The following is a 27186-nucleotide window of genomic DNA, read 5'->3' on the forward strand; positions in this document are numbered from 1 at the left end:
AAACAGTTAGATTAAGCAGTCAGATCACTTCAATGGAAATAGAACCAGGAAATAAACACAAGTGCCAAAGGACAGAAGGATCAATTTGACCCCCCCCCCCGGCTTTATTATTGCAGCAGGACTTGCAAGCAGGATTATTGCAACCAGGAGTCCAACTTGTTCTCAGTGTCGAGGAATGTGTGAAATAACACACAGTGCCTTTAAGCATGTGCAGAGCACCTTTGTCTTACTGCTGAGCAGCCGTGCCAGATCTTAAGTTATCTGGGATCGTAGGAATAGGATTTTCAGTCAGGGGAGTGTGGATTCTGGAATGGTCTGAGCTCCAGCAGGCAAAGAAGTAAAGCATTAGCACAAAGCGTTTTAACGCAGGATCCTGCCGCAAGCAATATTGTTGTCTCATACAATTTGAACCAAGAGAGTGGTGCAGAATGGTCTGCCAGCTCACCCCCACCTGCCTGACTTGCAGGACTGAAGCCACAACCGGGGAAAACAAAATCTCGTATAATTTCTCCCCCAGTTTTGTATGGACTCCCCCCCCCCACCCGGGTGCCCTTTCCAAAACAAGTTTAACGAACAGGAGATAAAATATTTAGATTAGGAAGTCTCTTAAAAAACCTGCAGGTGGGTTCAAGCAGAGTTAATAAAACAGCCTACAGGAGCTAAGAGCAAGAGGCTTCAATACCTGACGGGCTCTGGACCATGGAAGGAATTGATGTGGAGCTGGCGGCGGAGTCACAGTGCCCGGTGCTCCCGCTGGACGAAGGGGATGGAGATGAAAGCGGCGAGGGGTTGGGCTGGTTGATGCACTGGGCGACGGCAAAACCTGCAAGGGAGAGAAAGCAAGAGTTTACACAGAGGGAAGCTGGCCAGAAATGCAAAAGCACTTCCTCACAGAAGGACAGGGACAATGGATGTGTTGTGGACCGATGCCATCAGCTGGAATGAGAAAAACTAAGCTACATTGGCCAACAGGAACAAGAGAAAGCCATGAAATGTTGCATGAGGTTCAGTGCTTTGTTAGGGTAAATTAAGGGATACATCTGAAGAGCCCAGTGATCCATCTAGTGGCATCATCCTGCTCCCTGCAGTGGGGTAGGCAAATGCCTCTAGGAAGCCTGAAAGCAGGACAGGGAAGGAAAGAGAACACCCCCTGTTGTACGCATCCACTGGGAGAGACACTGCCCCTGGACAACATGAAGGTTTCATTCAGGAGCCCTGCAGCTTGAGCAGACCAAAAAGTTCCAGCCCCCTGTTGCCTGGACTGGCCAACCAGGTGCCTCTAGGAAGGGCTTGAAGCTAACACACCTCTCCTGCCATTGCTCCCCAGCAACTGGTAGCCAAGAGGCAGGCTGTCTCTGAACCTGGAGGTTCTACAGAGAAGTCACGGTTAACAAATGTGGAGAGACCTCTCCTCTTCCTCCGTGAAATGAATCTAACCTACTAAAGAAATGGGAAAAGATGTGATTTTCGCTGAGAAAAGGCTGAAAGCTCACAACACTGATTTAGTACATTGGGGTGTTTTTTTCCCCCTCCAGGGAAAAAACCCTTTCCATATCACCATCTGACATGGAACCCTCTACATTTTGCAGGAGACGGCGACATACCCCATTCGCTCGTGCTGCCCATCTCTTATCTCCAAAGTGCTCTCACTAGCCCTGCAGGGTAGACTAGTTAATGAAACACAATGCTCCCTACCCCTCATGAACTGAGAGGAAAATGGGGAGCTACCTGACCCTGACCTGGACCATTTCTCCGGAGCTTCAGGCAGGGAATCTTTACCAGCCCTACCTGGAGATGCTGGGGGTTGAACAGACACCTGCATGCAGAGCAGATGCTCTCTCCTACCCACTGTGCTACAGTTCCCTTCCTCCGCAGAAGCAAAGCCACAGATATTGTAAATCCCATTCCCTGTGGCACTTCAAGCTATTGCTCTGCCTTCTTAACCTCCTCCACAAAAGCAAAGAGGGATGTGTGGATCAGCAGAAACCCCCCCTCCCCTTGCTGAGAAAGGTGCCACAGATTTATTGGATTTCAAAGTAATTTTATTTATTTCTTGTTTATTCAACTGATATCCTGCCCTTCCTCCCAGAGGAGCCCAGGGAGGCGAGGGGCAAACGCTTTAATTACAAAACACTTTTTAAAAGCATTCTAAAAGCAGTTAGAATCATTCTCTGAGCCAGTGATCTCAGGGTTGCCAGGAACAGTGTCCTTCAGTCATCAAATGCCTGGATAAACAGTACTTGTGGCTTATTTAAGTGTGTGACTCCCCATTTTATTTTCCTTGAACAAACTTGTTGATCCCCTTAAACAGGAAAATGAAGAGTGATAAATGGAAACAGCGCTGAAAGAACCCATTATGCAGATTGACATGAGAAAATTTCCAAGGAATTCCAGGATTCCCTTGAGCAGAGCTTGAAAAGACTCTGGGAGACGTCTGGTTCTTTCCCAAACTACAGCCTTCAATTGAAGCAAATGGAAGCTCCCATTCTTGGGTACGAAGGCTGCTCATTCATCCCTGAGCCTACCGACCAGGAAGAGGTACAAGCAAACAGGAGGAATGCCCAAAGATTGGAGCTGGGCAGCCTAGCTGTGAAACCTCAGAGGCTGCCACATTTAAATCCATTCCACACGTTACACAGCAGCAAAGCCTGGCTCACCCACCAGCATGTCCTTGGCAGGCGACACAAGTCAATTGTGTGTGGAAACAGATGTAAGCTGCATTCACACTTTCATGTTTCTTTAGGTGTACACTTGAGGCGCATCCTTTTACCAACATGACCTTTTTCCTTTTCCTTTTTAAAAAAGATGAGAGGTGGCCCTTTAAGAAACAGGGCCACCCCTGCCACTTAACACTGAACGGGGGCTGGGGGTGTGTGAAATGAAGGAAAATTATTTTTACAAAGTGCATTTCACTTTATGAAATGGGAGAACTATATATGCCAACTCAGCTCCTTGGGTAGGGCTATGGGATATGAAAGCAACCAGTGTGGTGTAGGACTCATAATCTGGTGAACCGGGTTCGCTTCCATGCTCCTCCACATGCAGCTGCTGGGTGACCTTGGGCTAGTCACACTTCTCTGAAGTCTCTCAGCCTCACTCACCTCACAGAGTGTTTGTTGTGGGGAAGGAAGGGAAAGGAGATTGTTAGCCACTTTGAGACTCCTTAAGGGGAGTGAAAGGCAGGATATCAAGTTCAAACTCCTCCTCTTCTTCTTCTTCTTTGTCCAATGCTCTGCTGGAGTCCCAAATTGACACCTGTTCAGTTGGGGGAGTTTCCAACCCTGCATTGTGCCTCCCAACAGTGGCTAGTTGTGGGAGCTCCCAAAGTGCACTCCGAATATCTTGGCAGCTCAGAGCTCTGCATGAAGGCCCCAGGTTCCATTCATGGAAGCATCTCAAGTTGAAAAGGATGAGGAGCAGCTGGTGATGGAAAATGTGGCCTCCCTCTGCCTGTGACCCTGTAGAAACTGGGCTGGATAGACTGAGAGTCTGGACTTGGTGTAAGATAATGTTTTGCTTCATTGGCACCCCTAGTGACTTCCAGCATTCACTAGGACCAGTGTTTCACCGAAATAGCCTATCCAGGTGCTGGGTGGTCCATTCAGGCAAATGGGGCACTGCCCCACCATCCTTAGCCAGTCCCCGCCCCCCAGCTCCCTCCTCTTTCATACCCATGTATATAGAACTCTGTGGGGGGGGGAGAGGACGGGGGCAGAACTAGAATGTGCTGGCTTTGTCTGCCATCGGCTCTGGCGCCACCAACTGTTGGGCTCCCACCTCCCAGTTCCAATGGGCACCAGCACCAACTGGGGAGGGGGACATCTTTAAGACCAAGGGTCACGTTCCCTTATGGGTAGACTTCTGGGAGCTACATGCCGGTGGTGGGTGGGGCTGAAGACAATAGGGTGCAGCTAGGTGCAAAGGTGAGTGCAGCAACAGAAGCGGTTCTTGCACAGTAGCTTGCATTCCAGCCATAGAAGCCACACACAGGCCCGCTCTGTCCTCCATCCAGGTAAGGAAGAGGCATTAGCACAATTAAAGGATGCATTCCCACAGGCAGACTCAGTCCAGGGGAGCACGCAGCAGGGCCAGGATGGGGCATGGCCTAGGGAGAGAGGAACGTGAACTCCTTGCAGAGCCACATACAGCCCGCAGCCTGCCCCTTGCTTATGGCTAAATACAATAAAAAGCTATTTGCCTCCCTACAAGGCAGTGTTGTGCATTCAGGTAAGTTACAGGCATATCCTGCTGAATGCAGCTTGTTGGATCCCCTTGAGGAGTCCCAAAGGAATGGCACAGGAGTATCTTAACAATGATTAGCTGCCTGGAGCCAAAATGACCAGGAAACATGATGAGATGACCGAGCTTGTGCAACTCCTGCGATTCCAGAGAACAAGATACTGTAGCACAGGGTACAGGACTCGGGTTCCTGGTAATGTCAGCTGCTGAGTCTTCTTTTTAAACTCATTTGTAGGTCATGGGACTATGAATACATGCCTGAAAAGCATGTGGGCAAGACTGTGCTGGCTGGGGCTTATGGGAGTTATGTCAGGATCTCCTACTCTCGAGTAGGACCCTGGTAGAGACACAAGCCCGGCTGGCATGTTCTCTCCCTCCTGGTAGATCATTCGGGAGCTTCACAAGCTTCCTCCAGCCCCAACATCACAGTGACTGATGCCTTGGAGATATCAGCACACTTACAGATCCACAGAGTGTGCGCAATTTTGTAACAGAACTCAGTAGCACAGCATTTGGCTAATCTACATTTATTTACATATAAACACACACACACGGAGCACTGCAACATGGCTCCCTCTCTCTCTAGCATCAGACAGCAAAGAGAAAGAACAAAGGACAATACAGTCATGCCTCGGTTTAAGTACGCCTCGGTTTGAGTATTTTCAGTTTAAGTACTCCATGGACCTGTCTGGAACGGATTAATCCACTTTCCATTACAGTGGTGCCTCGCTTAACGAATGCCCTGCTTAACGAAATTTCCGCTTAATGAAAGGATTTTTCGAGCGGAGGTTGCCTTGCTAGACGAATTCGTTTTATGAAAAATTCGTCTAGCGAATCACGGTTTCCCATAGGAATGCATTGAAATTCAATTAATGCGTTCCTATGGGCAAAAAAAAAAATTCAAAAAAATTCAGTGCATTCCTATGGGATTCGCTAGACGAATTTTTCGTTATAAGAAAAGACCCGTGGAATGAATTAAATTCGTCTAGCGAGGCACCACTGTATTTCAATGGGAAAATTCGCTTCAGGTTAAGTACGCTTGAGGTTAAGTACAGACTTCCGGAACCAATTGTGTTTGTAAACCGAGGTACCACTGTAGTCCCACTTCAGGAAAACACAGTAACACAAACATCCTGTCTTCGTCACTTCCCACTTCCCAATCCGACTAACAAGTTATAGTTCCAAACATCTGGAGGGCACCAGGTCAGAGAAGGCTTCTACGAAGCATGCCCAAGTTGCTATTTTCATAAGAGGGGGTGGGTGGGGAGGGGAGGAGCACATCACGCCTCATCCAGACTTGTGACTCCGTCTCCACTTCCTCCATAGTTTACAGCTGCTCTACGAGGAATCTGTGCCAAGGGATATCCCCCGTCCTTTGTAGACTGAGATGCAGGTGCCCTGCCAGCAACATGGGCATGAACTGTAAGGCAGTCCTTGCTCCTCTGGCTTTTGAATACTTCAAGGAATTGAGAACACCAGCTCTTTCAGGGACCACTGGGAGGTAGTGAGGAGCAGCAGGAGTCTGTTGGTTCACACTCCCCCACCCCTCACCGCACCCTTCCTGGAGCCATTAATATAAGCGATGGAGTCGAGCAGCGTTTCGGATTGCCAGCTCCTTGCAGCAGCGACCTGCCCGCTTGCAGTTTGTAAAGCACCACGTTCATTAATAGCAATACTAATAGCAACTAGGGTTGGCAGAATGGGAGAGATGGGGCCAATCCGACCAACGGACACAATCTACTTCCTGCAAAGCATTCTACAAACACCGCACTGAAATGAACAAGCGGATGGAAAGGATTAGATTTGCAATCACAGCCAGCAAGATATCTTCAGCCAGTCAATTCAACCACTTGTGCCAGTGTGATGCCACACACATAAGCACATAGGAAGCTACCTTATACAATAGATTCTTTTGACCCTTCACTTCCCACTTAGCCCCAGCGCTATCTTGCAGAATACATATGTTCAAGTTTTGCTATGTCTTCATTAGAAAGAAAAAATCTGGTGATTGCAGGGCAGCCAGCCAATGTGGCCATCCTTTGACATGCCCTCGTCACGGCAATGGCCTAGGCAATAGAGCCAGGAACAAGTTTTAGGTCCTTCTTAAAAGCACTTTGATTCAATTTAGGAGAAGGCGTTTTCTTATTATGCATGGTATGGAGAAAACGCAGAGAGAAAGGCTCTTCTTCCTCTCATATAACTCTAGAACTCATGGATACCTGCTGAATGCTGGAAGAATCGGGACAGACAAAATAAAGTACCTTTCCATGGAGGATAAAACTATCAACGGGGGAATTGGGGAGAGTGCTATTAAGCTCAGATTCTGCTCCTGGGCTTCCCAGAAGCAATGGCTGGCCCCTGTGAGAACAGGATGCTAGGTGGGTCTTTGACCTGATCCAAGAGGCTCTCACGTTCTTAAGTATGCCTAGCTAAAAGTAAAGCAGGGCTTTACAAGTTGGTAAATGCCAAACCTGCAAGCACGAACTGAGCATGGGAGATGCTAAAGCATGATCAGGAAGGTCACTTCATTCTGCTCCAGTGACTTGAAAGGTTTCATGGCAGATGTTTTTAGATAAAACCCATGAGAAAACCAGCCATTTCAGAGATGCAGACCCACACCACGTGTTTTGTGTTGCACAGAATATGATTGTTCAGAGATCACAAGAACTGCTTCCCTGGTTCTCTGCATCCTGCCCAACCCACCCAGGAATGCTTCACAAAGAAGCGCCATGGCTCCAGGCTTGTGGACTAGGCAGACCCTGGCGAATCTGCTCCCTATTAAGGCATTGTTTATTCATATATCAACAACTTGCAAAAAAAAATATGCTTTCTTTTATATATATATATATATATATATATATATATATATATATATATATATAAAAGCCAAAACCATTGTAGAGGTATTAACTCAGAGGATATGCTCAATGGCGCCTGGTGGTTTACGAAAGCCAACCCAGACTCTAAACTATCCCAGATTGGAATAAACTCTGCGGTGCAGTTATAGACAGTGGCGCTTGTTCTTTTTCTTAAGAAAATATGTATTTGTTTTTGGGTATGGTCTGAATCCCAGAACTCACGACAAATGGGCTGAGAAAAGGAGCTTTAAAAGAGCACATAATTGGGTAGGGTGGGGGAGAGGAAGAGGAATCAGAGAGTTGCAATTAAATACTTCCTTACTACTGTACTTCACTTTACATATTCAGAAATGGATTAAATTTCAGAGAGATTTTCAAAGGAACCACACTTTGCCTGGTTTCACAGTTCTGCAAAAGTGCAAAACGCTCATCTGCAGCAGGTGTGGCTGACCCAGAAAGCCACAAAAAGAGATGCAGGAGCGAAATTTTGTCCTTGTGCACGTCAATGCTCGATTCTGAATTGCACAAAAGCCTTCCTCATTTAGGATGAAGTCACAGCTAATTCTTATCTAAGAGGAAGCGACAAGCCCAGTATATATTTTATGGTGCCTCTATTTCACCTTGCATGTGATATAATAACCAGCCAGGGGCTTTCCAAGCATCTCTTGTTTCAAGAAAACCTACACACAAGCTGCATCTCAGTCAATACCGAACATCTCAATGAATCCCAAGTTTAGATGTTGGGAAAGGCGATAAAACAGAGCACAATGTCAGAGAACAAGTGAGGTTAACGTGAAGCTCACGAGGTTGCGGGTCCGGTCTGTAGGGAAACTGGCAGTCAAAGCTGGGAGGCAAGTGCCACCACTTGCCAGCAGGAAGCAAAGGAGACGAAGGCTGCAAAGGAGGTGAGGGAAAAGGCTTGGTGAGCTTGCTAGGAAGTTGTTGGGGTTCAGTGGTTGCCTGCAAGTTATGTTTTCAGAACCAACAATTTTTCAGGACCAACTTTTTACAGGAAGCGTATCAAATGCAAAAGTGCCACCCTGGAGGGCATCACAATGCAATTCTCTATAGTCGAGTCGCATTCCACACAAATTTAACTGGTGCTTGGCTACAGCTCCGTTCCAGATCAATTCCAGCCTTTTTCTTCTGCCTGCAACTCTCTCTGCTTCCCTCCATCCTTCTTCTCTCCTCCTGTTGGTGGAGGAGTGAGGCAAGGCAGCAGAAACATAGGGACGGCCTCCCCCCAACCCATGCCAGCTAGTAGCCAGGTTGTTGTTTTTTAAAAAAGTCATTTGGGGCTATATGTGACTTTTGCAAATATGAGCTGCCTCTGGAATGTTACCCCTGAACGTGATGCAACTAGACTGCAGTCTAATGAGCTGGGCAGGCAGGCATACACATGGGAACTGACTCTACGCCACAACCAGGCATGTGACCATGGTGGTGCCACACATGTCTTCCAGGCTCTGCCACAACAGCCTTCTCCAACCCGATGCCCTCCTTGTGTTTTGGACTACAACTCCCATCTGCCCAGTTGACAGGTCGCGTTGGGGCTGATGGGAGTTGTAGCATCTGGGAGGACACCAGCTTGGGGAAGGCTTGTCTATGAGTCTTTATAAAAAGAGTTTGAAGTGGGCGGGGGGCAGTTTAAAGCAATGCAGTGTCTGAGCACCCAGTTTATCCTTAAATACTCCTAGCCACATATTATTTTAAGATACTGACATCCTCCCTATGAAGATTTGGCACAAGAAACAGGCTTACTCCCCCCCCCCCGACAAGTACAGTAATCAATCCTTACTTTTTGTAGCCATGAGCTCCTCCTACATCTGCCTGCGCATCCCCAGTTATGAGCCATAAAAGCAATAAAGAGATGGAGAATAGCAAGGCACATGAAATGCATGAAACTGAAAACGTTGTCACCAGAAGGATCATGGGGGAGAGTTGCCTAACAGAAATAAAAACTACTGAAGTGGAGATTCGTTCAATAGTATTTCTTCAACAGAATGAACGCTTATTTTCCTTCACTGAAAAGTAAGTCATGTTTTGCAGGGAACGGCATATGGACACCTGAAGGTCCCTCATATCTAATCAAACCAGTGCTGTCTACTCTGACTGACAGTGGCTCTTTGGGGCAAGGCGGGTGGGTTGTTCTCAGGGCAGGGGAAGGTCTCTCCCATGATCTGCTACCTGAGGCCCTTTTTTAAAGATATGAAGCCCGAGACTGAGTCTGGTGCTTTACCAGAGGCATTTAGCCCACCGCTGCAGCTGCCCAATACTCAGGGCGCACAATAATGGTTTGGGTTGCTTAATGATCTCACTAACTGGCAGTAGCTCCAGCAAAAGTTTTCTCACTCCATCCACCTGCTACTGGATCCTTTAAAAAACAAAGGAAGGAAGAACAACAACTGGAGTTGCCAGGGCTTGAACCTGGGACCCTTCTGCATGCAAGGATTTGCTCTGCCACTGAGCTCTGGCCCCTGTACAAATGTGCAAGGGGGCACCAAGTTTGAGGAAGAATGAGAAAGTAAATGGAGGCCTTTCCGTATTGCAAGCACCCACTGACCCTGACCTAAGATTAGGAATCTTGGGAAATTCCATCGCAAATGGAAATTCCCGCAATTTGTGCAAGGTCACGAATGGTAATCATGCAAGCAACTACAAGTGGCATTTGCTATTGTCAGGGCAGGGGGTTTAGTTTGCAAACTAAAATAATTATGGTAAAAAATTATGTTACAGTAAGCCTGAAACTTATGTGCATTTAACTTAGGTGCATTCAGGTTTATGTGCTGTTTGGGGGGGGGCAATAAAAAAAGACTTTGGCAATCCCACCTGACATTAAATTCAATGTATTCTGACTATACTTGATTTTCACTTTATGTTTCCCTTTGTAATTGCATGCTTATTTTCTGCATACGTAAGTTTTTGACATGTCCCTTCCACCGAAATACATCAAAATTAATTATGTAAATCCTTGCATAGTGAGACAACGATGTAAGTTTCAGTGGAAGCAGAACAGAAATAGCAATGAACCCAGGACAAGACAGAAATTGCTGCTGCCTTTCAACCCTGCACAAGACAACAGGGATCTCTGGAGAAATTAGAAGACAAACTTGAGCCCCTGCAAGAACAAGTGGGGAAATCACTGGGTCCATCTTGCCCAGTATTGTCTGCACTGACTGGCAGAGGCCCTCCCCCAGCCCTACCTGGAGGAAGACACTCCCTAGATTTAAGATCCTCAGTCCTTATTCCAAGTGATTTGTGACTGAAGAAGGGGGTATTTCAGCAATGATGGGTCAATGGAAACTTTGCCAACATTACTTGAAGAGAGATGCAAAATCTATTATTATTATTATTTTATAAAAAAATATCGGCAACAGGAAACAGCACCTGGGCCTGCCAGAAAATACCATCCTTTTAAAAACCACAGTTTCTCTGAAGCAGTCAAACAAACATGTAGTTTAGGAAGACCTCGGGAGCACAAAAAGCATCACTGTACATTAGTTCACGGTGGCTGACAGATAGATAGATATTGGTCGATATGGGGGAAATCACCATGTTGCTTCAAGAGGCCATGAGATCAGCTGGAGCAGGCTGGCCGCTGGCGAGAGGGGTAAATTAAATCACCACCACCACCATCAAGGGACAACTGAAGAACACCAAATATGCTCAGAGGTAGCCCAAAAATGCAATACTGCCAGAGTCACAGGAAGAGGCTGTTCTGCTTCTCCCTCACCTGAGGCTATTGAGAATCTATTTTGGATACAGAAGTTGAGCTTGACTAAAGGAGAACAAAGCAGGTTTGCTAAATGATAAGTTACTCAAGTTACTCGCCCACAAACTGTTCCTAGCTCTTCTGCCCACACTTAACTGGTTGCCAGTTTGTTTCTGGGCCCAGTTCAAGGTGCTCACAGTGATGCACCTCTTCACCCTGGCTCCCGATACTTGGAATCGTAGAATTGGAAGGGACCCTGAGGATCATCTAGTCCAACTCCCTGTGACGCAGGAATATGCAGCTGTCTCGTACAGGGATCGAAACGGCAGCCTTGGCATTATCGGCACCACGCTCTAACCAACTGAGCTACCCAGGGAGGTGTGTATTTTTAGCACCCACCTTATTTCTGTTCTGTGGAACCGTTTTGCTTATTCTTGATCATTGTTATCTGTTCTACTTTTTAAAATACCTATGATTATACTGCAAGCCGTCCTGGGACCTCATGGCTAAAGCCAGGCAAGAAATCGAATGAATAAAATAAGTAACTCAGCCAGTCACATGTGCCATGTCAAGAATCTAAAAGAAACAACCACACTCCCTTCCTAAATCTGCAACTGCTTCCATGTCTAGTCGTTTTCTGGAGAAAATTCTTACTCCCCCTAGGGGAGCAGCTGTGCAGTCTGCTGCTCTCAGGAAGCCTAGTGGAAAGTTTGCGGTGGTTAATAAAACAACAAGTTTCAGCCTCAACTCTTCATGCTTTGCATCTCCACCGTGAGCAGGGGGTTGTGCACAGGCCACAATCCCATGGGAGTGCAGAAGGCAAGAAATTCAGCTTCCTGAGAATTTTTTTTGGGGGGGGGGGGGAGAATGCAAGCAAGCTTCCCACCCTCGTGGCTGAGAAGACGTGTTAAGCACTTTCTGTTGGGCAGCACTTGCTGAAATCTTAGAAGCCAAACAGGGAGGCAGAGCAGGGATTCCAGTGGTCAGGGGTAGAACTACTGTACTGCCCATTGCACACCTACTTGTTCTCTCCCTTGGCTATTGAAATGGAAATAAAATCATGCAAAACAGTAACCAAGTAAGTGGGTGGGAGAGTGAGTGAGTGAGTGGAGAGAGGACTGTGTCATTTTAAACTTGCACTGGGTTAATAAAATTACAGAATTTAGCTTTTCTTAGCACAGAACTCCCATACAGATATCACCTTCCTAGCAAAACACACACATGCCACCTGCTAAGTTGAAGGCCTCATGCGTTTGAGCACCCAAGAGGGAAGCAGGGCTGTTGGTGGCCAGCCGGCCCATGAATGTTAACACGTTTTCCAGAGCAGCACAGAATTTGCAAGAGCAATGTTGGTTGGCTTGAGCTTGGAAAGGAGGGGAAGGGAGCCAAAATGGCTTCTTGCCTCTCTGCTTTCCTTTTTCTTAAAAATCATAGAAAGGGAAGAAGTCCCTTGGGGGCCTCCGCATTCCTGCTGATTGCCGAGTTGTCTTTTCAACATTACTCGAGAGGATGCTTGCTAGCTCTGGACGCACCACACAGAGCAGGCAAATAAATCGCAGAGTATCCAAAACCAAACCCCTCGGTCCCCAGAACTAGGCTGTTACGGTAATTTGGACAGAGAGTTCCAGGAGGCCTGGCAGGCCTGAACTTTGAAAAGGTTCAACAAACATCTGCGCTCAAGTTGCAACTCATATATATATATATATAATCTCCACTAATGCAACCTTCTCTGCAAATGGGAAGGCGCTGGGCTCTGGGGAAGTGCAGTCAGATAATTAAGGCTGCCCTCCCCACAATGATTGGGCTCTTTAAACTTGGTGGCAACAACAACAACAACAATAACAACCAGTGCTTTTTTCGGGGGGGGGCACAGGGGGACACATACCCCTAAACATTTTGTGAATCTAAGTTTGGCCTCATTGAGGGGCAGTATTTCAATATGAGTAGGAAAATGAGAGTACCCCTAAACTTTTTTTTAATAGAAAAAAGCACTGATAATAATAGGGCTGCCAACTTTGGAACTTTGCCACCTCAATTCAGTTTGGGCAAAATGGTGATGCCAACTGTGCCAAGAGATCTTCCGTGGGTCTAGCTCTAAGATTTAGTGACCTGAAAACATGGCGTATAAGACGACCACCGACTTTTGAGAAGATTTTCCTGGGTTAAAAAGTAGTCTTATATGCAGGAATCCAATTTTTTTAAAAATAATAATAATTATTATTATTATTATATTAGGATGCCTTTCCCTTGGTCATACTTGAAGCAACAGCGACCTGTTGCTTCAGACTTCTTGCAAATATTCTGCTTTTTCCCAGATCCGCAAGATTGGGCTCTGATTTATCCAAATGAATCTTCTGCATCTGCCTTATTGGCTCCCCCCCCCTCCCCGTTTGTAAATTGTTTGCACTGGTTTCAATATTGCATTTTTATTTTGCTGCAATCCGTCTGGGGTTCTTATGGTGAAAGGTGGGTAAGAAATTCGAAAACAACCACACAACTCACTAGGTTGCCTAAGGTACACGACTTTCAGCATCACAACCACATCATTAACTTTGGGGTGCTATTAGTGGCCTACCTTTCAGGCTGTTATCTGATGTACAGGATGTGCTTTGAAAATGTAAGGAAAGGGGCAGCGTAAATGTTGATTGGATCATCCAAAATGAGCCAGTTTCTCATCAGAATAAGCCACATAAAATTGGGAATGAACAAGAAAATCACAACTCACACTTCTACCCCCCAAAGCATACCAGTCAGTGACCCATAAGGGGGGGGGGGGAAGCATTTGTTTTCTACCTTAAAAACCCATGCCTTCAAGAGCAACTGCTTTGTTTTGAAAACGTGCAATTCACTTGCCTGGTCTTATTTTGGAAGAGCCACAGGCTCACAAGTACGTTAAGCTCTCAGGATAGGGAAGAATATCAATCCAAATAATAATGAATCAGATCAATGTGGGTGTCTCTGTGACTCAATAGGGTGGAAATATTTCGTTCCCCTCAAGCACCAGAGGTCTATCCTCAAACACCTTGCATTCTGAGCATTAAAACACAGGAAGCCTTTTCCCTATGAATAGATGCACAATGATTGTTAACATTTGTATGATCTTCTCTCTCTCTCTCTCTCATGAGGCGCAGTTCTGAGGTCACGCCACAATCCAAGCAGTGATTCCTGGCAAAGGTACAAGCTGCAAATTTATCTAACAACTTACAGGAAGGCAAATGGGAATCTTTAGACAACAGGGTACCAGTAACAGGAGGCCGAGTTTCAAGCAAGAACTGGAAGCAAACTAAGCCTCGAGAGCAGGAAGTTCAAACCTCAAAACAAAGCCCTTGTGCATTTTCAACGTTTTCAAACAATATATGGCAAGGAGGAAACAGCTTTGGTTCTATTAGCACCAAACATTGATGAATGGAATGAAAACACCTGGATCAACAAAACATGAAAGCACACTTTGCAAAACTTTTGAAGCTCCATACTCACCACTAACCATGCAAAGACAAAGGGCCCTGCCTTGTGCTGCACATGATTCAAAGCAGGGATAGCCAAGGCGGTGCCCTCCCGATGTTTTCCGCCTCCAACTCCCACCAGCCCCTTCGAGCACGGCCAGTAGTCAGGGTTGACAAGATCTATAGCAACCCTGCTGGCTACCCCTGGTTTAGAAGGCAAAGGCCGTCCAAAGGCAAAGGCAATTCATCTTCCAAACCACCCCTTCTTGGAAAGGTAAGCAACATTTCTCAAGAAGGCAAATCTCTCAGTGGCAGGAGGAGGGATTGGTCTGAGCAAATGAGCACGGGGTTTCAAAAGTAGCTTGGAATTGGGTGTTTGCTGAACAATTGAGGGAGCCCCCCCCCCCCGGCAAATTGCATCAAAGAGCTCTTGGAGGAGACAAACAAGGAACGAGAAAAATAAGGCAAGTAGAGGTATAAGATGCACCCAGAACCAATACGTAACACACACACACACACAAATAGGAAGCTTTCACTCCATCTTAGGGAGATGGGAACCTGTCTTATTAGTGCACCTAGCTCAGTATTGTCTGCAGTATTGACTGGCAGCAGCTCTCTAGGGTTTCAGGCAGCAAGTCTCTGCTTGTCCTACCTGGAGATGCCAGAGGTTGTACCTGTGACCTTTCCTCCCCTGGAAGGCATGTGCTCCATCACTGAGCTAGGCGCCTTCCTGAAAATGCATTAGTTTTGTACTTGATTAGTCAACACTGCTAGTTTGATGGGAGGAATTAATCACTGACCCGCCTTCATTAGTTCTTTCAAGCAGGGCTGTAAATAGTTGGCAGTTTTCCCCCAGGCAGCATTTAGGATCTGAGGAGCCCCATGTGTATTTTACAAGGCGAGGTTAGTAACAAGCAGGACTGGAACCACCAAACTTCAGTAGGGCAAGGGCTGATGTCCTCTTCGAAGCTGCCGCTTGCTGCTATCTCATTCATAAACTTTTTTTTCCAACCCTGGTTGCCCAAGCCCAGAGGAAGGCAGTCATCAATGACATCCAGATTTATTCATATATATTTTTTAAAAAGAGATTCTCGTTCACAAGGATCTTTTAAAAGGCACTGCAAGGCTTTTAAGCTTAAAGAAGCTTCCCAACATACCTGTGACTTGGCTCTATTAAGGTATCAACAGTCATTTCTGAACAAGGGATGGAAGGCTGCCAAAGAGGTTTTCATTCATACATCTACCAGTGCCTATATTTCTGAAGTGACGCTTTCTGCTTGGGGACATCCACTGCGCCTATCAGGGAGGGAGTGGGTGGGGATAATCTCTACCAACAAACCCCAACAGAAAAAATATTGAGCAGCCAGAACAAACCTCAGCCTCCCCAGGCTGCAAAGCCCTCCTGCCTCCACACCCATGGCTAGTAGGGAGCATCGCAGACAGCAGGCAGGCACAAGTCCTCAGTGGTTGGCTGGAGCTAAGACAGGGGACAAAGGCTCTGCCATTTCTTTCTCTTGGGCTTTGCCAGCCACCACCATTCTATGTTCTCCGTCTCTCTGCCTGATGCCTTCCAGGCCCTCCTGGGCGTTCAGACTGGCAGAGGGGGGCTTCTTGGTAGTTCTGCACAAGCCCCAGAAGTTCAAGAGGTGCTGCCAGCCTTGAAGATGCCATTCTCGGGGGGGGGGGGGGCGCTAAACTGAGAGATTCCCTTCCCAAATGGGTACATTTGGCACTTTCATTTTATTGCTTCCATGGTATGCTGAATAGGCCCTTCTTTACTTGGGCCTTTGATGCTCGAGACATACAGGCAACTCCCGTCTTAGGCGCAACTGTTATGTGCACGGAAACATCATAAAGGTGTAACTGAAACATCACTAATAGGCCGGAATGGGGGCGGGCAGGGGTGGAGCAAGGCATTTGCTGACTTTTTCATTGGGTTTCCAATTCCACGCGATTCCACACAAGCGTACAATCCTGTGCAAAAGAGGAGTCGCCTGTATGTTTTTAGGACCCACTCAGTTCCCTTTGATTGGTGTTTATTTTATTAACAGGTTTGATTGCTGTGCTTTTTAAAAAAATTGTTGTAACCCACCCTGAAATAAAAATAAAATAATAGTAATAGTAGTCAGGGTACTGATAATAATAATAATTCCCAACTCCTGTTCTCCCATCACCACCATCTTTTAGTTACCTCCACCGCTGCAGAAAGCATGCATCTGAATACCACTTCCTGGGAATCACAAGTGGGGGGGGAATGCTGTTTTTCTCAGGTCCCGCTTATGGGTTTTCAACAAGCATCCAGCTGGCCACTGTGAAAACAGGATGCTCAGCTCCATGGCCCTTTGGCTTGATCCAGCAGGCTTCTTATTAAGTTCTTACGAAATCAATTAAGGCCAAAGACTGTTTGAAATTTGGAAGAGGGGTTTAAGGCTGCAACCCTCCCACCCACCCACCCACCCACCCCCCGGGCTGGGAGTTCTCCAGTGGCAGACGGGATGGAGGAAAGAAGGGAAGGTTTGTGTGTTCTCTTAAGTCTGCAAATGATACCTTCAGCAAAGGTGGCGTCTGTGCGTGTGCCCTTCCCCTGCTGCACTGTAGGCAATAACTTCTGCAAGAATAGTTCTGGAAGTCACATCCCGGGGACACAGGATGCTGTTGGAATAGGCCCTAGAATTCCTGCTTAAGTGATGCCCCCCCTCCCACCCCCTCGGCTTTCAAAACAAGAAATTTAACGGCAGGCAATTAGACCTTATCACTTTACTCTAATTGCCTATTAAATCTCACATAAAAATGCACTGCGGTGCTGACTCTTCTGAGTTCATTCACTGACAAGAATGGGAGGGGAGCCCAAGGGGGGCATCTCCTGGTCTCGTGCACTAAATGCCAGCTTGGTCCTCTGCATTCAATCATCTTGACAGCACCAACTTTTAACATCTAAGAATGCAGCAATGTGGAAGGGTCTAAGTTGGGTTGTGTATGTGGTGGTGTTGGGTGTTTTTACAGATTTTCTCTCCTGTTGCAGATTATTCTTACTGCTTCCAGGAACAGACTTGTCTTCTAGAACATCATCTAGTAGTCTCCGGATATCTGATCTTTGCCACCTTCATTGTGGCTCACCAGGAAGACACAGAATGCTCGGAACAGGGTTCTCCCAACGCCACTGCAACTTCCAGACTGGTGCAGCGGAATCTCCCAAATAAGAGCTGGCTCCTGGGGAACAGTCTGATAAAAGGTAAAGGACCCCTGGACAGTTAAGTCCAGTCAAAGGTGACTATGGGGTGTGGTGCTCATCTCGCTTCAGGCAGAGGTAGCCAATGTTTGTCCACAGACAGCTTTCCGGGCCATGTGGTCAGCATGACTAAACCGCTTAGCTGCCAAGTATCCCGTTTTTCGCGGGAAACCCCCAGATTTTAATCCGTTTCCCGCTGTTCTCCCGAATGGAGAAAAATCCCGGAAATCCCCCGGATTTCCTACCTGCCAGGGAGCCTCCATTTTGGGTGCCGCTCTTCCCATGTGTGGGCACCGGAAATCGGGCAGAGCAGCACCGGAAGTCGCTTCTACGCATGCCCGGCGGCCATCTTGGTGGTGGCCGCATGGCGATGGCCGTCACCAAGACACATGGGAAGAGCGGCCCGGAAGTTGCTTCTACGCAACTTCCGGTGCCGCGCCGCTGCTGATCCCGCATTTTTCAGCGGGAGACTTGACAGGTATGCTAAACCGCTTCTGGCGCAACGGAACACCGTGATGGAAACCAGAGCGCACAGAAACGCTGTTTACTTTCCCGCCACAGCAGCGGTACCTGTTTATCTACTTGCAGTGATGTGCTTTCGAACTGCTAGGTTGGCAGAAGCTGGGACACAGCCACAGGAGCCCACCCCGTCACACAGATTTGAACCGCTGACCTTCTGATCGGCAAGCCCAAGAGGCTCAGTGGTTTAGACACCCAGCAGCCTAGCTGGTGGTGGATCCATGAGGTGCAGGGCAAAGGTCCAAAGAGGAGGTCTCTGTAGCACCAGAACAATTGGGAGGGAAGAGAGACAGAATCTGCAGGACCAGAGACCAAGTTGTTGCTTCCTATCTGAGGAGGGGCCCATCAGAAGAGATCAAGTTAAAAAGGGGAGTGTGCCAGTTTGCAGCCTTGAACTGAAACCGCTGCTCGGTGGCTTTTGGCTAATACCAAACATGGTTCAGAATCCTTCTCAGCAGGGAGATCTGCACCATGGTCCTCCGACCTATAAGGAGTTCAGACATCTTTTGTTTCCTCCAGCATAATTCCTCTTATCAGCTGCAAACCTACAAAGGCAGGCTCTCCAAAGGCAGATTCTGAACCATCTACACAGAGCGCCTTGTCTTTGGCAGTGCACTGCCCTAAGATCTGCCCCAGAAACTGGGAGCCTACCCACTCAGCGCTTCTGTTCATGCACATCACCAGACAAGCTGCTTCCCAACAACCTCATTATTAAGCATTGATCCTGATTTGTTTGTACAACGATTCCGAGGAGGATATATGACAGCAACTGTTGACCAAGGGTTCATTCTGGATTTAAGGGGTGGTTATATGACATCACATCAAGCAATTACTACCTCCCACTTTCCAGTGCATTTTTCTCTGTGTTTTCCCAGGCTTTACTTTACTGTTTATTTTTTGGAAGCAGGTTTGTTGCACAAGCCTGCCAGATCCACTTTAACTGTGCAGCTGGAATTTGCCGGTAGGTGACTGAATCCCACCCGCAAAACAGCAACAGTCTGGGAGCAGCAGAACATACCGCATTTTCCCATGTATAAGACACCCCCATGTACAAGAAGACCCCTATTTTTTAAAACCCCAAATTAAGAAATTAAGTTGTTTAGCTTTTGGGGGTGGGGGAGGTCACTTCCGCCAATCGCTCACCCGCCTGACCACCACTGCCAATCGCTTGCCACAGCCACTGTCGATCGCACACCACGCCACAGCTGCCAATCGTCTGCCCGCTTGCCGCCACCAGCAGCCCACCCACCCACCCACTTGCCACAGCCGCCAATCAGCTGCCCATCTCACCACAGCCAATCGCCAACAGGTCTTGCCGCAGCCACCAATCACCCGCTCAATTGCCGCTGCCAATCTCCTGCTTGCTGCTGCCATTAATCACACATTCCCCCCTCTGCATTCACTATCTGTGTATAAGATGACACCCATTTTTTGCCTAATTTTTTTTTTAGCAAAAAGCATCGTCTTATACACGGAAAAATGTGGTATTTCCCTTAAACGCTCCTTTCCCTGCACCACAGAGGACTGGCATTTCCATTTGTCTGAATCATGACGGCAATCCAAATTCACGCTTACCCCCGTTGCTCTGCTTTGGCCTAAATGTACCTTTCTCTGACACTGAGAAAACTCCCATTGACGATTTTTGCCAGGCAGCCAATGAAAGCGTTCCCTGTATGATTCAGTGAAATTTTGAGCTGGTGCCGCTGCCCAGTTACAAAACAGCAACAAAGACAGGCAGGAGATCAGTAAGCAACGGCCGCAGCCAAGTGAGATGATGGTGTCAGGGTAAGGTATGTCCCAAAGCAAGCAACTCAAGACAGCCTCAGCCCATCTTCTGCTCTTTAATGGTGGCCTTGCACAAGAAAGGCAGAAAGAAAACTGGAGCCAGGTGACCTGTCTGTCTATTAACCTCTGCATTTTACCCAGGCAGATCAATAAGTGCTTTGCTAAACACCACGTTAATGCGCTGTTCATTTATGATTGAGTCCAGGCAGGTTCCATGGTACTAGGAAAAATAAACCTCTGTTAACACACGGACCACTTAGGCAGCTATTTCAGTTAACTTCAAAGGTGATTAGCACTCTGCAACCTAACACCATAAAGCCAAGTGTTATGAAACCCAGTGACATGCAATGCTAATTGAGAAACAGGAATTGTTATTATCTTACACAAAAGACATAGAGAACATTCTGTCCGTGTCCGGCTTTTCTTCGGAAGAGCTTATTTGGATATCACGTAGAGATTGGGCAGTGCAAAGGTACTTTGACAAGCACCTGCCATATGAATTATGGTGGCTTTTATAACTTCTGTGGAAGCCTTGTGCAACACTGCTGCCAGCGCAAAAAAAAAGAAAGAAAAGAAAAGGGTTCCTGTTCACAATTTTTAAAAATGCGCCCAGCCACAACCCTGTTCAAATTGTTTTCTTTTAAAAGCAACACGATCACAATTAATGAGAATGAGGATATTTAAAGTATCCCAGCCCGGCAGGCAGCTTGGTAAATTCTTGTGAAGTAGCAGATTTAGTTACATAATTTCTCCCCACCCCACCCCGCCAGTCTTCAAGTCGCTATGACTGTACTCCTCAGGGCAGGGCAGCAGAACAATTTAAAATCATGGCATTGTTAACAGCAGGGTTAAAGAGGGGCTCAGAAGCAGGGCTGGGAAACAAGATGCAGGGTTGGAAAGCGGCAGGCATTCAGAGCAGGCAACAATGTGTGGGCCAGATAGTCTCATGCCATGCTTAGGACCCACGGCTCAGTGGCAGAACACATGCTTGGGCAGGCAGAATGTGCCATTGTTTTGTAGACAGTTTCAGACATCCCAACTCTGTCCTATGTTTTCCGCAACTGGTCCTTGTCCCCAGCCTACAATTTATAACCCAATATCTGTATTTTCTAATCTCTGCCTTTACCCAACCTCTTCCCCCCCACCCCCACCAATTTTATCCACTGCCCAATTCCTTTAATGAAAGCAATCTGTGCTTTTCACTGTTCCAAGTCTCCGGTACATATCAAATTTTCCAGTCAGGCTTTTTTGTTCTGTTTTTAAAGAACGGCTATTTATTCTTCCCACTCTGCAGAATTCCTCCAACAATATCAACAGCGGGTTGTCTCGACTATTTCTTCCTCCAGATAAGAAGCCGGAAGTGGTGGTGGTGATGGTGGTGATGGTGGTGTTGGTGGTGGGCCTGGTCACTTTTGGGAAGTTTCTTCCTTCGTGCCCCTGCTTGCAAAAGAGATTTACTCTCATGTAATCAATCTGCTCGGACCTTGGCACCTTACCTTCCAAGTCCCGGACTGCAGAATCCGGGACTGGCAGCCGTGTGACACCGGAAGTTGCGTTGACGCAACTTCCGGTGTCGCTCTGCCCATCTATGGGCACCAAACATGGCTGCCGCCAACACTGGAAGTCCCGTCTACGCACTTCCGGACATGCGTAGATGCGACTTTTGAAGCCGGCGACGGCCATTTTTGGTGCCCATAGAAGGGCAAATCAGAAAGATAAAAAATGGCCGCCGGCAGGAGAAAATAACGGAGAAAAACGGGAGATGAAGTGATATGGGGGACCACTGGGAAAAGGAAAGTAAAAACGGGTGTTTCCCGGGGGAAACGGGGTACTTGGCAGCTATGCTTGGCACAACTTCCTAAACCACACCTTCCCATATGGGGCAAAAGCATGCACCATGTGGTATGGAGAGTCTTATGTGCAGGATTTTCCTTAAGCCAACGCTCACACTTCTGAAAGGCCAATAGAGGAAACCTTTGAGCAAGTGCAGAGCAAAACACTTCAGCAACTGAACCAAGTCCTGACTCGTTGCTTCTTACACACTGTCCTCATGGGCCAAATTAGGACCTCTTCCACTTAGGACCACCGAGAGATTTTTTGAAGTATTAAGATGTTAATCAATGCTTATAAATAAACCAATAGGCAGGACTGCAAATTGGAGGTTACCCACCACTGGCTTAAACCATGGTTTATCACTTTGGACATAACGCGGAAAACTTTGGTTTAACAAATGAGAAAAGTGCTCGGCTGTAGGAGGAGGAGGAGGAGGAGGAGGAGGAGGAGGAGGAGGAGGAGGAGGAGGAGGAAAGAGGTGCAAGAGTACTGTACCTTGCCTATTTCCAGCCCTAAATCATGTTTTGTTGGGCCAGGCAGGTTAGGGTCTGGAGCGGGCTGTTGATTGCTGTCAGGGCTGTGCAAATTGCACACACCACTGAAGTTCTGGGCCAGGACAAAGAACTGAAATCAGCTGCCTGTATCAGCTCTGCAAAGTTGCCCAGCTTTCAGTTTGCATGCATTTCGTCTGGTTTTGATAGTCTCGTGGCAAAGGCAAAGAGGCTGAAGACACCCACTCCACCTGCTACGACTTAGTTCACCAAAATCATGATTCAGCTGCTTCTCTGGCTTCTTTTAGCAAACACTGCCCACACATTTTCAAGCATATCTGTGAAGCCCACAGAGCTGCTGTGTCCCGTCCGTCCCCCCCGGCCCGCTTCTTAAGAAGTCAATGTTTTTGCATCCAGCTATCATGCTCTGCACTTTTTCCATGATTCCACTGTGTCACATCACTCGTGGCTTCAGTTGACGGCTTAACCAGCTAGGTACGCTATTTTATCTCTCAAAGAGCACTTGCCAGCAGTGTAGACATTATGTTTGATGCTGTCAGTCCCTTTTACCCAGGGCTGAGAAGTACATGCCTTAGTTCAGAAAGCAGCAGTACAACTAAACCTACGGTATATCAGAACTGCCCCTCCTGCAGTGCCAAGTGGACACCATGCCACGACTCTCCTCCTCAAAAAAACCTCTATAGAGAAAGGATCAGGAAAGGTGGGTTTAGAAATCACAGAGGAAATAAAAGTCCAGGGCAAAACTGAGCTTCAAAAATGCAGGTGCCAAGTTGCTGGTTGCAGCACTGGTGAGATGCATGCTGCAGGAAGCGGGGTGGGAGGAAGTCATCTCTGACCTTGGTGAAGGGTTAGCAGACCCGCTGCAGGTGGGGAACTGCCAGACCTCACTGTGACTGGACATTACCACTTCCTGTCCCAGTTACACCCCAAATCTGAAGCAAAAGGTGGATCTAGGAGACCAGGTCTCCGATCTCTACAATTCATGAAGACCACCTAATAACCACCAAGTCTCAGCTCACTCACATGGTTGTTGGGAGGATAAATATGGAGGAGGGAGAGCCATGTACATCACCTTGAGCTTACTGGAGACAAGGTGGAATACAAATGCAGTAACGAAAGTTAACAGCAATCTTGACTTTTATTTTTGGCTAATGCAACGTTCTTCCTCCTAAAAAGGGCCAGTCACTTCCACTGAAAGAAACCAGTAGAAGCAAACAGCGCACACAACTCGCTGCACTCTCGGCTCAAGGCAGACCCTGAAACAGCAGCCGCACCTGAATGTAGCTCAAGTCAGTGACTCAGACGTTTGCTGTAGGATCAACCAAAATCATGTATATATAGTCAAAACCCGTTGGGTTCAATGGCAGGTGGGATTGCCAAGGTCATTTTTCCTGCCCCCCATTTTAGTTTTTATTTTATGCCACACACATAAAGCTGAATGTGCACAAGTTAAATGCGTGCAAGTTGCCAGCTTACTCTCCTGCAGGTTTGACCTGAGGCGTAAAAGCGATCGCTGGGGAAAGGTGCATGGGCTCCCTCTTCTCAGTCCCATGTCCTTGAATAAATGTTTCTAGAGCAGAACAGAAAGGGACCAGGCCTTCTACCGAGGTGACCATGTATAAATCACTCCTCCAGGTGCCACCATAGCTCAGGATGGGGCTTCACTGGAAGCAATGCTGACATTGAAACCGCTTCTGCAAAACAAGTTGGCACTTAAAGAGGAAGAGCCCTGCTGGATCTGACCAAAGGCCTATTTAGTCCAGAGCTGCTCCCATAGGAATCCCACAAGCAGGACATCAGAAAATACCCCTCTTCTGCTTGCAGTGCCCAGCGCCAGAGGCATACAGCAGTCAGGACTGGTAGCCATCAATAGCCGCATGCTCCATTATTTTACCTAATTCCCTACATCTTGTGGCAGTGAATTCCACAGTTCAGGTGTGCACTCCATCCTTTAGTCTGCCCTGAATCTCCCACCAGCTTCATTTGATGGTCTTGTCCTCTTAACATCAAGAGAGAAGGATAAAACTTCTCTCTGTCCACTTTCTCAATGCCATGCCTACCTAACAGCCTTTACAAAACTTTTACTCTGCCCAGGATGCAATACAGATTGGAAACACAGGAACTGTCACAGAATGATGCAAATAAGATCTATGCCGAGCAACCCCACATACTCATACACAATATAAAAAGAGCTATTATTATTATTATTAGTAGTAGTAGTAGTAGTAGTAGTAGTATTTATGCACCCCTTTTCATCAGAAAAGATAATTAAGCAGCTTACAAAGTAAAAGATTATGTAATATATTAAAGATTGAACAGTGTGGGAAACATCAGCCTCCATAAATAATAAAATGTATCAAACTCCAAAACACAGAATTTCGTTCACTCAGTATAGTCGCTCAATATCCACATCTATTAACACATGTCTGCACCTCAATTAACCCAAACACATTCACTCACACACACTCAACAATGACATATCCCAACCAGGAGGTTTGATGACCCTTTAGGTTCCTCCCAAATGCCCAAATTCTATTTGATTTATTATAAAAAATATTATTTCGGGGGGAAAATATTTATATCCTGTATTTTAATATACATTTCAAGGCAGCTTACAAATAGCGTTAAGCTACTTTAAAAAAGAAAAATAAACAAAATCAATGTTATAAAATGTCACCGGGATCCTTTCAACAGGGCAGCTGGTGATAAAAGCAGCCCTGTGTGGGAAAGGGATAGTGTCCTGGGTAAATACACAAACAATATACAAAGGCTGCACTGCAGCACTGGCAATCTAGTGCTTTTGTTGTTGTTTAGTCGTTTAGTCGTGTCCGACTCTTCGTGACCCCATGGACCATAGCACGCCAGGCACTCCTGTCTTGCACTGCCTCCCGCAGTTTGGTCAAACTCATGTTCGTAGCTTCGAGAACACTGTCCAACCATCTTGTCCTCTGTCGTCCCCTTCTCCTAGTGCCCTCAATCTTTCCCAACATCAGGGTCTTTTCCAGGGAGTCTTCCCCTCTCATGAGGTGGCCAAAGTATTGGAGCCTCAGCTTCACGATCTGTCCTTCCAGGGAGCACTCAGGGCTGATTTCCTTAAGAATTGATAGGTTTGATCTTCTAGCAGTCCATGGGACTCTCAAGAGTCTCCTCCAGCACCATAATTCAAAAGCATCAATTCTTCGGCGATCAGCCTTCTTTATGGTCCAGCTCTCACTTCCATACATCACTACTGGGAAAACCATAGCTTTAACTATACGGACCTTTGTCGGCAAGGTGATGTCTCTGCTTTTTAAGATGCTGTCTAGGTTTGTCATTGCTTTTCTCCCAAGAAGCAGGCGTCTTTTAATTTCGTGACTGCTGTCACCATCTGCAGTGATCAAGGAGCCCAAGAAAGTAAAATCTCTCACTGCCTCCATTTCTTCCCCTTCTATTTGCCAGGAGGTGATGGGACCAGTGGCCATGATCTTGGTTTTTTTGATGTTGAGCTTCAGACCATATTTTGCGCTCTCCTCTTTCACCCTCATTAAAAGGTTCTTTAATTCCTCCTCACTTTCTGCCATCAAGGTTGTGTCATCTGCATATCTGAGGTTGTTGATATTTCTTCCGGCAATCTTAATTCCTGCTTGGGATTCATCTAGTCCAGCCTTTCGCATGATGAATTCTGCATATAAGTTAAATAAGCAGGGAGACAATATACAACCTTGTCGTACTCCTTTCCCAATTTTGAACCACTCAGTTGTTCCATATCCAGTTCTAACTGTAGCTTCTTGTCCCACATAGAGATTTCTCAGGAGACAGATGAGGTGATCAGGCACTCCCATTTCTTTAAGAACTTGCCATAGTTTGCTGTGGTCGACACAGTCAAAGGCTTTTGCATAGTCAATGAAGCAGAAGTAGACGTTTTTCTGGAACTCTCTAGCTTTCTCCATAATCCAGCGCATGTTTGCTATTTGGTCTCTGGTTCCTCTGCCCTTTCGAAATCCAGCTTGCACTTCTGGGAGTTCTCGGTCCACATACTGCCTAAGCCTGCCTTGTAGAATTTTAAGCATAACCTTGCTAGCGTGTGAAATGAGCGCAATTGTGCGGTAGTTGGAGCATTCTTTGGCACTGCCCTTCTTTGGAATTGGGATGAAGCACAAGTAAATGGGGCTAACTCCCAAGTAAATGTGGTTTGAGAGGTTACTGGTTTGAGATACCAGAAGACGAACGCGTGGGATTAGGACATAAATAAAATTAGCTGCACAACACTCGCCGAGAGCCACAGAGTGGCAGTTTCCACGCGATGGCTGCCGTGACCTCTATAAGCAAATGTACTGTTTTCAATCTTTTTTGTGATTTTATGTGCTCGGTACACACACATGAACACAGCCAACTTGCAGCTGATTCGGGGAAACAACTTCAACTGTTCTGAATTTGAATTTGGCTAATCTTAGGCCTTAATCTATCTTTTTTTCAAGCTTTAATCGGTTTAACTGGTCAAGATCTCAGCTAAAGGCTGAGTTGGTTTAATTGTTGGGGCTGAGATTTAAAGATAAACACTTTCCCATCTCTTGCAATCCTACCATAGAGGTGCTAGATAAAGATGGGCTTTCCTTTTGGCAACAAGAGCTTTTATTTATTGCCTTGCAATACACTTCCTTCAAAGTATCAAGAAGAGCATTCAAACTGTGCTGCCTGGAGTTCATGGGCGACACCAGATTGGCAAAGCTGGCTTAAGCTGTGAAGGATTGTGTGAAGAATCTGAATCTCATTTTTGGCATAGACTTTGGAGGGTCACGGGCAAGGTTCTCCCTTTCTGCCTCTGCTTCTCCCACCTGAAACATACAACTCGCCTATCTTGCAGGATTATACATGCCATGTGTGGAATGCATTGTATTTCTATAATGCCTTAGAGTTTAAAATTATATTAATCATTATTATTTATTTGCAGCAGCAAAAGAAATCAATCCAGTAATCTGCGTTGGCACAAGCTTCTCTCTCCCACGGTGCTGATTATCTCATCACAGAGGACCTTATTTAAAGTGTGTAAAAGAGCACAATTAAGTCTGAATATTTC

At 46.6% G+C, this 27186-nt stretch overlaps 1 protein-coding gene across 4 annotated transcripts in view; it reads right to left on the bottom strand.

Annotated features, from left to right (window-relative positions):
* The window catches only part of CLEC16A (C-type lectin domain containing 16A), a 100752-nt gene that overhangs the window by 17511 nt on the left and 56055 nt on the right, over positions 1–27186 (bottom strand). For 3 of the 4 annotated variants that reach the window (XR_009558548.1, XM_035132315.2, XM_035132319.2), the window contains exon 22: positions 683–823. Coding sequence is in view for 3 of the 4 variants with exons in the window: in XM_035132315.2 (XP_034988206.1) it covers positions 683–823 (141 nt within the window). In the remaining variant the exon portion in view is untranslated. Of the gene's footprint in view, positions 1–682; positions 824–19269; positions 21226–27186 lie in introns of those variants that run through there. The other variant, XM_060282659.1, reaches the window with a different exon arrangement.

Source organism: Zootoca vivipara, chromosome 14 (genome assembly GCF_963506605.1).
Source record: "Zootoca vivipara chromosome 14, rZooViv1.1, whole genome shotgun sequence".
Taxonomy (NCBI): Eukaryota; Metazoa; Chordata; class Lepidosauria; order Squamata; family Lacertidae; genus Zootoca; species Zootoca vivipara.